This window comes from Macaca mulatta, chromosome 7 (assembly GCF_049350105.2).
Source record: "Macaca mulatta isolate MMU2019108-1 chromosome 7, T2T-MMU8v2.0, whole genome shotgun sequence".
NCBI lineage: Eukaryota > Metazoa > Chordata > Mammalia > Primates > Cercopithecidae > Macaca > Macaca mulatta.
Window position 1 is genome coordinate 173,617,617 of NC_133412.1, and position 12,031 is coordinate 173,629,647.

The 12,031-nt window shown below is 51.6% G+C and overlaps 1 protein-coding gene across 1 annotated transcript in view; it reads left to right on the plus strand.

Annotated features, from left to right (window-relative positions):
• The window catches only part of YY1 (YY1 transcription factor), a 45,369-nt gene extending 39,885 nt beyond the window's left edge, over positions 1-5,484 (plus strand). The window contains exon 5 of the mRNA XM_015144480.3: positions 290-5,484. Coding sequence (XP_014999966.1) covers positions 290-472 — 183 coding nt within the window. The 3' untranslated portion in view covers positions 473-5,484. The remainder of the gene's footprint in view (positions 1-289) is intronic.
• Positions 5,485-12,031: the final 6,547 nt, after the last annotated feature.

Below are 12,031 nucleotides of genomic sequence, written 5' to 3' on the forward strand. Positions count from 1 at the left end.
ACTTTACCGTTGCAGATGTTTACAGCAGCACTAGCACTCTAGCCTGCATTTAGGAAGACTTGCCATTTTGCCAAGTGTTTTAAACAGTTCATGAGGGCTATCCTTGGGTTTTCGGGGTTGTCCAACCTGCCTGCTGATTCTAGAATATATCTACAAAGTTCACCCCGGGCAGGAATGAAAAGGGTTTGGTAAAATACATAGGCTGTTCTCTAGCAAAGCAGTGAGCTACTGACTCCCAGGGTCTGGTCAGAGTTGCTGAGTGGGTTGATCTCTGGTCTTTCCTCGACAGTGCACGTTCGAAGGCTGTGGGAAACGCTTTTCACTGGACTTCAATTTGCGCACACATGTGCGAATCCATACCGGAGACAGGCCCTATGTGTGCCCCTTCGATGGTTGTAATAAGAAGTTTGCTCAGTCAACTAACCTGAAATCTCACATCTTAACACATGCTAAGGCCAAAAACAACCAGTGAAAAGAAGAGAGAAGACCCTTCTCGACCACGGGAAGCATCTTCCAGAAGTGTGATTGGGAATAAATATGCCTCTCCTTTGTATATTATTTCTAGGAAGAATTTTAAAAATGAATCCTACACACCTAAGGGACATGTTTTGATAAAGTAGTAAAAATTTAAAAAAAAAAAAACTTTACTAAGATGACATTGCTAAGATGCTCTATCTTGCTCTGTAATCTCGTTTCAAAAACACAGTGTTTTTGTAAAGTGTGGTCCCAACAGGAGGACAATTCATGAACTTCGCATCAAAAGACAATTCTTTATACAACAGTGCTAAAAATGGGACTTCTTTTCACATTCTTATAAATATGAAGCTCACCTGTTGCTTACAATTTTTTTAATTTTGTATTTTCCAAGTGTGCATATTGTACACTTTTTTGGGGATATGCTTAGTAATGCTATGTGTGATTTTTCTGGAGGTTGATAACTTTGCTTGCAGTAGATTTTCTTTAAAAGAATGGGCAGTTACATGCATACTTCAAAAGTATTTTCCTGTAAAAAAAAAAAAAAGTTATATAGGTTTTGTTTGCTATCTTAATTTTGGTTGTATTCTTTGATGTTAACACATTTTGTATAATTGTATCGTATAGCTGTATTGAATCATGTAGTATCAAATATTAGATGTGATTTAATAGTGTTAATCAATTTAAACCCATTTTAGTCACTTTTTTTTTCCAAAAAATACTGCCAGATGCTGATGTTCAGTGTAATTTCTTTGCCTGTTCAGTTACAGAAAGTGGTGCTCAGTTGTAGAATGTATTGTACCTTTTAACACCTGATGTGTACATCCCATGTAACAGAAAGGGCAACAATAAAATAGCAATCCTAAAGCAAGAATATGGCAGAACAAGATCTGTAAGCACAGTCTTATTTTCTTTTGTTGTCCAGAATACTTATAATTCTTGAGCCTCCCAGAAATTGGAAGCTAAATAAAGCAACTCAAGTTTCCTTTATTTTGCACTCAATTACAGTGATTATTGATGAAAGCGATGCATGGATATTTTAATACTTCCTACATGTCCTGACATCCGAAGGAGAGTAGGTAACAGGCATCCCGAGTTCAGGAACTACCTCAGAACACCCCAGGCCAGGTTGGTCATAGGCTGTGATTTTAGCCCCCGGCAAGTGTGAGTGAAGCATCTACCACTGTGCAGCCTGAGCGCCTGTGCAAGGTAAGGTGCCACCTGGCAGTGGGGCACACAGAGGGAAGACCAGGCCTGTCCACCCTGCTGCCTTCAGAGGCAGCTCCAGCAGGGCCTTGGCTTGTCTTGACAGGAAATGCTTGTGGTCACTGGTTATTTGGTTTGAGAGCCCTTGTTCCTCCGTCTAGTGGAGTCCTTATTAAATACTAGCAATGTGGCAATTGAGTACCAGTAGCGTAATTTCATGTTTCTAAATGGACACTGGGTGCAAATCAGCAAGGTGATTAGATTATTAGAAAAATTGTGCTCAATGAGTACCTCTCACATTGTAACCTCTTAAATGTACAATTACAATGTTGGATCTTACGGTCAAATAACAGACTTGAGAATATTTTATAAACTGCCATGATACAGCAAAATCTCATTTATTCAAAGTGCAAACATACTGTGTCTTTCTGTTTTGTGTATGCTTGACTGCAAGATAAATGACAAACTAGCTAATATCCGAGATTTATTTACAAACGGCCAGGGACCCCATCAGGTGAAACACATAGCCCGATGTCTTAGAGCTTCTCCGTCGGTCCCGTACAGGAGGGCTGGAGACCCAATAACAGTGACCCTGTGGCTCTGGAACTTTGAAGTGCCTTTTGTGAATCATGAATGAAACATTTAACTTGAGACCCTTTAAAAAATTATCCAGAATCTGTTAGCCCTTGGGTAGTTTGGAACTCAGTTAAGCAGAAGCCCCCAGCTGTTTTCTGGGTAAGCCAGGCTTTGCTGTATCTGGCAGTCAGGAGAGAGGTCAGCCCATGGTGGAGGTCTTCAGTGCCGAGGGCTCGGATGAGAACGTGTAGTTCTTTGACTTCGACCTGGGCAGGGGCTTCTATGGATGCCTGCTTTGTGAGCACCCACACCTTCCCTCCCCACTGTCGGGTTGAGTAGCCCCAGCATGGCTGTGTTAGGAGTCCTTTGCCCAGCATTGTGCTGCACTGGAGCCTGGCCCTGGCACTGTCCTCAGGACCTTGCCCAAGGGCCCACCGCAGAGCATACCTATGTTATGGGGAGCCCCGCTGGCAGCCCCGAGAGCCATGCCACGGCCTGCAGAAGCCAGGCTCCTGTGTGGATGAAGTCCCTCTTCCTCTGTGCCTTGATCCCTTGGGGGTGCCTTTGGTCATCTCTTCCGTCCTTTCCTGTCTCTGAAGTAGTCATCACTCCCCTTGACTCTCTCTGTTCACATGTCTTCTCAGTCTGCAGAGTTAACTTCTGTAAGGAGTTTAATCTGGGGTTCCAGGAAAACAAGTTCCTTGTTAACATAGCACTGACTTTGCAACAATAGGAAACTAACAAATGAGCAACAATATAAAGAGTAGAGGTAGTTCTCATTGGGTGTAACTTCAACCCATTCTGCTTGTGGTTAGAATTTATAACTTTGCTAACGATGTAATTTACTAAGGTTTGAAATGGTGTTCTAACAGCGAGTCCATTGTCTTGAGGATTAATCTGATTTATAAGTAATACTGATAGACATATTTTCGTACATCTGAGCAGAAATAAATGCATGTTTCTAGCATATGTAATATAAAAACTCCAGAGGATAAGTTTACACTTAACAAGATGTTGTTTTCTATTTTTGAATTTCTTATTATTTCCCCCTTTTTGGTAGTGGGGTTGAGAGGGGGAGCATACTATTTGTATAAAGAACTGTCACCCCAGAGTGACATTTATTTTCCAAGATGACCCTGAACTCATGCTATTGGTTACATATGGTGTTTGTGTGCTTTGCCTAGTTTCAAGGCCTGAGGACTTGAGGAAAATCGGGATTTTTAAATTTTCTTTTTGGTTTTCATGTAAAAGTTCTAAATGTCACTTATTTTGCTAAATAAGACCCTTTCACAGGATAGCGTGCACAATGCCTGTCCATGTTTCCAAGCAGAGTTCAAGTTCGTGTCTTCACAAGTAGATAAGAATCACTTCCAGTCGGGGGAAGCCTCCCTGAGCAGTGTTTGAGGGTTCGTACATTGGAGAACTGCCCCCCGTCCGTTTGCACTCTGCCTTGCAAAACTTACTGTGGAGACGTGCTCCAGATTGGTCTCAGACCAGAGCTTATGTTTGCGGCACAGGAAAACCTGACCTCCTAAAAGAAGTGTTTGAATTGGAAACCTGATAATTCTACCCACCTCCCACCCCCACTAGAGGCAGAGAGAGTTGATTGCTTCCAGGGTCTCTGACTTCTGTGACCTGGAAATCAGCCTGGCTTGGGGTATTCATGTTGTTGATCTTTAATTCTTTAAGTTTCTTCTATTTTCTTGACATCGGATCCCCAGCAAGAGTAAGGATACCAGAGGTGAAAACTGGTGAGAGCCAGGCTGCTCACAGACACCTACTTGATGCCACAGCCATGCCATGAGGCTTCCTCCTAGCTGCTCTGCTGGCTTGCTGAAGCCAACTCTGAGTCACGGGGTTGCCTTGGACCCTCGGCTGTAGGGGGCAACTGTCTGGCTCCGGGCCCTTTGTCTTGGATCCACTGACAGTAATGTGATCGCAGCACTTCTTCAGAGTTCAGGCCCAGCAGGTCCTGGCAAGTGCATTCTACTCGAACTTTTAACCCAAGTGGTGGGGAAGGAAGTCGAAATCCCAACCTGCACTTTCTTGGAGTTCTGGCCATGCACTTCTTAGCCTGCTCTCTGACTTTACAGGACAAAAGGTACCCTACGCCTTCTTCAGAATCATACTTACCTGCACGGCGGCATCTGACTGGATGGCTGGCTAGGTCTCATTCACCCCATATTACTGACCCTTGATTTATGTTGTTACTGCTCAGGTTATGCTCAGATGCCCTGGTTGCCTGAAGATGGTTTAAGTGCAGGCCCTTCAGACAAGTCACGTCAGGCAGGAGAGGGCTGGCCTCTAACCCACAAGAGGGCAGATTTGTGGCCAAGAGGCTTCCTGGCATCCACCCCAGGCCCGAGGGATCAGTGTGGTGCCAGAGAGGATCTTTAAGCTGGGACTGTATTGAGGGTTGATAGGAAGTATGGGCAGCAGGTACTTGACACATATCACCCAGTCCCCTTATAAAATCTGGAACGGAGCCTTTAAGTTGAGCGTTAGCATCAGGTCAGCAGGCAAAGCAAACCTCCCACAAATTGGGTGCTGTAAGGTGGGAGTTGACACATGGAGAGCTTGGTCCTGGCTGAGCAGGCACCCAGCCCCATGTTCCCCGCCAGCATTCTGGATGTCAGAGGAGACTGTATGATAGCGTCACATTCACCTGAAGCACACTGATTTTCCACAGGTGTGGCAAGTTCGATCAAATTGACCACTTTTCATGAGACACCCAGACGCTGTAAAAAACTACCGGGATGTGTTGAGGGGGCAGTTTGCCATGCTCTGTTCTATCTGCTGCTATCTCTGGGGGCCGCATAATGTCCACACACATCATGGAGGGGAGAAAGGCATCAGTACCAAACGGAGTAACCTCTTTTTTCTACAATGTCCATACCCAACATGTGAGGCTATATTATCAACAGGTGGTGAGAAAAATTCTGTTTTTATTCGCTTTCTGGTAACTTCTGTAGGCCCTGGCTCAAGGACTTAGCATTTCGTCTCATGTACATCTTTTTCTTAAGTGTTCTTTGCCATTTCTGGAATTGTCCTTGGTTTTTCCTTAGCTCATAGGTCATAGATGCAGAAATATAGTATTTAAGGCATCCGCATCCAGCATCAGATGATGGCTTTGCATCCAGAAAAACATTGATAACTCAGTTTGAAGCACCAAGCATGTGTAATATGGCTCTATAAAATATAATAAATGCATAATGTTAAGCTTTTTAATGCCTGTGGTTCTTGTTTGTTCCTCAGTCCTCTAAGCTACTTCTTTAGTGTTTCACTGCACATGAAACCAGGCCATGAACCCCTCCTGGTCTAAGAGTTGCCTGAACTGCCTGGGGCAGTTCTTGTGGCTTGCTTTCTCACACAGGAATGGGAACTCCCAGGATTTGGTCTCACACCAGCAAGCAATGCTTCTGTAACCTTTCAGCTCCAAGGTGGGCTCAGGAGCCAGAGGGTGTTTTAAAGAGAGCCTCACCTACTGTTCGGAAAGCACAGCCCAGTGAAATGCCCATGCAGCCAGACCTGTGAGCCCATGTCAGCCCTGGAAGCTCTGGAGCTAACAGGGATGAACTCTCAAGAACTTGACCAAATACACTGAGAGCTACTTAGGATTTAGCCAAAAGCAAAATGCAGAGCAGAGCTTCTTCCCCCCGGCTGGGGCCTTGGTGTCTGATGTTCTGTCTGATGTTCTGCAGAGCAAGGTTCAGAGCGAGGCGTGAAGTTATTACTTGGATACATGTGACTCCCTTTTTGCTAGTGACAGAAGGGGCTGCTGACAGAATGCTGCTGAGGTGGCAAGTCACAGGCCTGTGCAAGCCCAGAACTGCTGAGTGAAGGCCCTAGGTAGGGCTGAGCTGAGCAAGAGCCTGGGTGGAAAATCTGTAGATTTTACATGGGAAGGAACTAAGGCTTTGAAATTGCTTTTTTTTTTTTCCTCCCAGGCTGGAGCGCAGGGGCACGATCTCAGCTCACTGCAACTTCCGTCTCCTGGGTTCAAGCGATTCTCCTGCCTCAGCCTCCTTCCTGAGTAGCTGGGATTACAGGTGTACAGGTGTGTGCCACCTCGCCTGGCTAATTTTGTATTTTTAGTGGAGATGGGGGTTTCACAATGTTGGCCAGGATGGTCTCAAACTTCTGACCTCGTAATCCACCCGCCTCAGCCTCCCAAAGTGCTGGGATTACAGGCATGAGCCACCGCGCCCGGCCTGGAATTGCTTTCTTTAGAAACCCCTAGATAAAGATGAAATCAGCATCGCTCCTTTATACTTGCCAGTGTCTCTGCCTGGCTGTAATTTTTTGTTTTTTTTTTCTTGGTAAGAGACAGGGTCTTGCTATCATCTAGTCCGGAGTGCAGTGGCACAATCATAGCTCACTGCAGCCTTGAATTCCTGGGCTCCAGTGGTCCTCCTGCCTTGGCCTCCCAAGTAGCTGCGATTACAGTGAGCCACCATGCGCAGCCGGTAACATTTGTTGAGAATACAGATGGATCCAGTGCCCTCCTCCAAACCACCTTTTGATGAATTAGCTAGCAATATCACCATGTTGTGAGAGAGGAACAGGCTCAGATTTATTTGCAAAGTCCAGGCAGCCAGAATCCAAAGCCCAAGCCTGCCTGGCTTCCAGGGTACTCTGCTTGCCACTGGCTCCTTAGCCTGAATTCTCCTCCTGTCCCCTTTCAAAAAAGCCCTGGCCCTTGTTTATGGAGCAGTGCATCGGCCTCCCTGGTGTGCGGCCCTTTCTGTTCTGGCGCAGTGGTGCCTCCTGGCCTTGGAAGGGCCCTCAGGGCTCCCCGACTGCCTGCCATTGCGGCCGTTCCCCTCGGGCCTTGCTGACCTCCCCACACTGGGCCTTTCTGCTAACGGGGTCTCTCAGCACTTGATTTGAACTGCAGCGGTTCCCCACTTCCTACCGAAAAATCCAATCCCACCCACCCTCAGAGCCCAGTCCTGGCTCTATCTCATTTTTCAGGCTTTCCTAATCGATCACCTCTTGTCCTTTCCCTCCCCTCCCTCTTGGAGTTTTCGTTTCCAAAGCTTACCTCTCCACCTCCAGGGGCACTGATGCGATCAATGCAGTTATGTGCCAGACCCTGTTTTAGGCAGGAATGGCATTGCCCTACTGGCACTGGCATGACATCTGGAGGAAGGAGGGTAAGGCCGTGATAAATAGGGGCTAGGGGCCAGGCGCTGTGGCTCATGCCTGTAATCCCAGCACTTCTGGAGGCTGAGGCGGGCAGATCACCTGAGGTCGGGAGTTTGAGACCAGCCTGACCAACATGGAGAAACCCCTTCCTACCAAAAATACAAATTTAGCTGGGTGTGGTGGCACATGCCTCTAATCCCAGCTACTCGGGAGGCTGAGGCTTCGCTTGAACCAGGGAGACGGAGATTGCCGCGAGCTGAGATCGCGCCACTGCACTCCAGCCTGGGCAACAGAGTGAGACTCGGTCTCAAAAAAATAAAAAATAGGCCGGGCGCGGTGGCTCAGGCCTGTAATCCCAGCACTTTGTGAGGCCGAGGCGGGCGGATCACGAGGTCAGGAGATCGAGACCATTCTGGCTAACACGGTGAAACCCTCTCCCTACTAAAAATACAAAAAATTAGCCGGACGTGGTGGCGGGCGCCTATAGTCCCAGCTACTCGGGAGGCTGAGGCAGGAGAAGGTGTGAACCCGGGAGGCGGAGATGGCAGTGAGCCGAGATCGCGCCACTGCACTCCAGCGTGGGTGACAGAGCGAGACTCCGTCTCAAAAAAATAAAAAATACGGGCTAGGGAGGGAGAGGAGGCAGGACGGGGTCTCAGCACGCTCCTCAGGTGTGTGCATGGCTTCTCCTTGCCTTGGCCTGCCACGTGCGTCTGTACCCGACTTTAGGAATATCCCGGTCGCTGGTGGCCATCCCTAGCCCCTGCGCGCCTGGCCTTTGCCAGCACTTAGCGCGGGCAGCCCCGCCCGCCCCAGACCCTTCTGGGCTCTTGGGCCGCGCCTTTGCCCCAGCCCTTCCCTGCCACCCTGCAGTGCTCCATGGCCTGTCCCCCACGCTGCTCTGGCGGGCGGCGGGCGACCCCGGGGGCCTTCAGACCCGCGCCTGGGCCCCCGCCCGCAGGGTGCGCTGCCGCCGCCAGCCGCAGGAGGGCGCTGTGCCGGTCGGCCCCGGGGCTGGGCCGCGTCCGCTGTGGGGAGGGGCTGCGCGTGCGCACCGCGAAGCGGCCGGACCTCGCGGGGACCCAAGGCGCGGTGGGGGCTGTCCAGAAGCTTTGAGTGTTGGGTCCCCGCGAGCCGCCGCCGCTTACGAGCGTCCCCCGCGCGGAGTTAGCTCAGCGCCACGGCGGCGCGGACATTCAGGGCCCGAGAGACGCGGACCTGCCCGAGGCCTCGGGCGGAGGACACTCCCGCCGCCAGGGCCGCGGGGACGCGGGGCAGGGCGGTGCGGCGGCGACGCCCGAGGAGGGAGGGGCCACATACCATGAGGCCCCCGCTGAACAAGGCCCTGGGACACGCTCCCCCACCATCCTGATGGAACAGCGCCCCCTGGAGGACGGGGTGGGAGAGCGCCGTCTTGGGATTAGGGGGCGGGCCCGGGAAGCGGTGAGACAGGGCCTTGGGGTGCCGGCCCGAAGGGGCGTTCTGGAGCCCTCCAAGCTGGGGCTGCTTTTCCTCTCTCCTCGTACCACGGACGTGGCGGGGGCTCCTACCATCACCCTTCCTGTAGATGCTGGAGCCACTCCTGCCGCCCCAGCCCCTCTCCAGCCCATCACCGCTTCACCCTCTGCCCCCAAGCGTGTTCTGGCCTCACAGTGTACATTGTCTTCCCTGGCCCGTCTCTGTATTGCCTGGCAAAACCCAACCTGGCCCTGTACTCAGCAGCCTCTGCCCTCACGCATTCATTCACTCATTCATTCAGCATGCTGACTTTGCACCCCTGGCTCTCATGGAGCTAAGGTAGAGGTTGGGGAGATAAACAAGACACCGGCCAGTACTGTCACCACAACAAACAGATCTCACCATGTTCCCGTGTCTGCTCTTTGTCCTGTGTCCTCACCATCCCCGAGGACATTCAAACCAAATCTGAACTTATTCGTTCGCCCAAACTTTGTGGGACATCATTACAGCTGGCATGGTGTCAGCTGGCCTGGCAGAGCATGGTTGGGGAGGGTGTTGCTTGCAGAGGGGCACTGGTGGGGGGGACTGGCATTCCCCACGAGCCTGGGGGAGGTCAAGTTGCAGGAGAGCGAGGCTGAGCAAGGAGTCCCTGGAGCACAGGCCCATTCCCCTCAGCCTCTGCCCTGTCTCTGTTGTGCCCTGATCAAGGTGGACACTGGCCCCACCAAGCCTTTCCCAGTTCCCTGGAAAGTGGCCTCTGGACCCAGCAATGTGTCTGCCTCTCCATGGGTAGGTGGGTACCATGAGGTCAGGGGTGTGTGAGCAAGAAGCAGCAAGGGAGCTGAGACCCAGGAGCATGGGACCTGGACCCTGGCCCTGGCCAGGCCCCCTCTGGTGCTTGCACTGCCGCTCCAGGGTTGCCGGCCCCAGCTGATCCTGCTGAAGGGCAAAGGATGGGCTGACCGGCTCCCAGCACTGGCTCCAGCACCAGCTAGCCATGTGGCCTTGGACGGGGGTCCTCCCCAACTGGTATCTTGCACTGCAAAACGGGAGTGCCAGCACCGACCTTGTAGGGCTGTTGGGAGGATGAAGGGATGGGTGTGCAAAGGGCTAGGCCGTCCCTACAGTCACAAGAACCTGCCCAGCACAGGGAGGGCTGGTGAAGGTCCTGGGTCAGTGTGGCCTCACAGGTGCTTTTTATGAGAAATGACTCACTAAAGGCTCAGGCTGGTGATGAGAGGGTCACAAGGAGGTTTACGCTCCATTCGCTCCAGACACCTGATGTCCAAAGGAATCAAAAGGGAAGGGGAAGTCTGTGTGCGAACCCGGTGTGGGCTCTGAGATTGGAAATACAGTTTCTCAGATTTGGACTCTCCAAAATGCCACTGCTTTGCCTGAACTCTGCACCAAGGACCTGAGCACCAGCCCTCACGGGGCCTGTCCCCTTCTTTCTGCCCTTCCACGCTTTCAGCCTCCCTCTTTCCCATCCCAGAGACAAATCCCTCGGCAGTGCCGTTTGGTAGCCCTTTCCCTTAAGGGGTCAAGGAAGGAGCCATGGCCGGGCGCGGTGGCTCAAGCCTGTAATCCCAGCACTTTGGGAGGCCGAGGCGGGTGGATCACGAGGTCAGGAGATCGAGACTATCCTGGCTAACATGGTGAAACCCCGTCTCTACTAAAAATACAAAAAACTAGCCGGGCGTGGTGGCGGGCGCCTGTAGTCTCAGCTACTTGGGAGGCTGAGGCAGGAGAATGGTGTGAACCCGGGAGGCGGAGCTTGCAGTGAGCCGAGATCACGCCACTGCACTCCAGCCTGGGAGACACAGCGAGACTCCGTCTCAAAAAAAAAAAAAGGAAGGAGCCATAAACTCCAGATCCCTGCGGAGTTCAGACTCTAGCTCCTGCCACATAGTTTCGCCTCCTTTGGGTGCACCCCCGACACCTCCAAGGGCTTCTTCTGCTGTTTACTCCCCAGCGTGGTCTCACTTACCTGCCACTGGACTCCCCTGCCCCATTCCTGGCCTCAAGATGTCCTTTGGCCCAGACACCCTCGTGGCCTCTGGCCCCACCCTGGCCTGCCTCTTATTGCCTCCTAACCTCCTGTGGGGTCTCCAAAGCATAAATTGGATCTTGTCACTCCCTGGGTAAAACCTGCTCACAGCTGCTGACACAATGAAATAAACTCAGTTCTGCATGGCGGCTGGTGGTGCATTTGGCTGCAAATGACAGGAAGTGTGCTGAATGAGAGGGATGTGACCAGCCTTCCAAGGCCAGGCTGACCCGGTGGCTTACGGCTGTGGGCTCTCCCACTGCAGCTCCAGGCATCCTATCCCGTTTTCAGCGGGAGGCAGAGAGCAAGGTCAGAGATCAGAGGTCAAGCGGTGCGCCACAGCGTGTTCTGTTTCACAGCTTTCTCAGAAGCTGTCAAGACATATGGCCAGCTCCGGCCGCAAGACAGTCTGGGGGCCGGCGCGGTGGCTCACGCCTGTAATCTCAGCACTTTAGGAGGCCAAGGCAGGCGGATCACCTGAAATCAGGAGTTCGAGACCAGCCTGGCCAACATGGTGAAACCCCATCTCTACTAAAAATACAAAAAATTAGCAGGGCGTGGTGGCTGCGTCTATAATCCCAGCTACTCAGGAGGCTGAGGCAGGAGAATTGCTTGAACCTGGGAGGTGGAGGTTGCAGTGAGCCGAGATCGTGCCACTGCACTCCAGCCTGGGCGAAAAGAGTGAAACTCCATCTAAAAAAAAAAGACAGTCTGGGAAGGTGTTTTGATTGGACATACTGAAGCCCAGAACAAGCTGAGATTTCAAGAGCAGTTGGCACTTAGGAGGATCTGCCACTGTCCTCAAGGCACTGCCATGTGGCCCTGCTGTCCTCCAGACCCTGCCTCGCCCCCCTTCCCAGCCCCCACCGACCCCTTCTACCTCGGGACCTTGGCTACATCTGCCCTTCCAGCTACAGCCTTGTGGTCCCTCTGCGGCCCCGTCTGCTGCTGCTCTTCCTAAGACTCTGCTGAGACGTGTCTCCCAGTTACGTTCCCAAACCTGACTGGAAAAGCAAATCAAGCACAGTTTATCCAGTGAAATATGCCACGCAGCTGTCAGCAGGAAGGAGGACAGTTCAGACACACTGATACAGAGCCCTGTTGAGGGTTGGATTGTGGCCC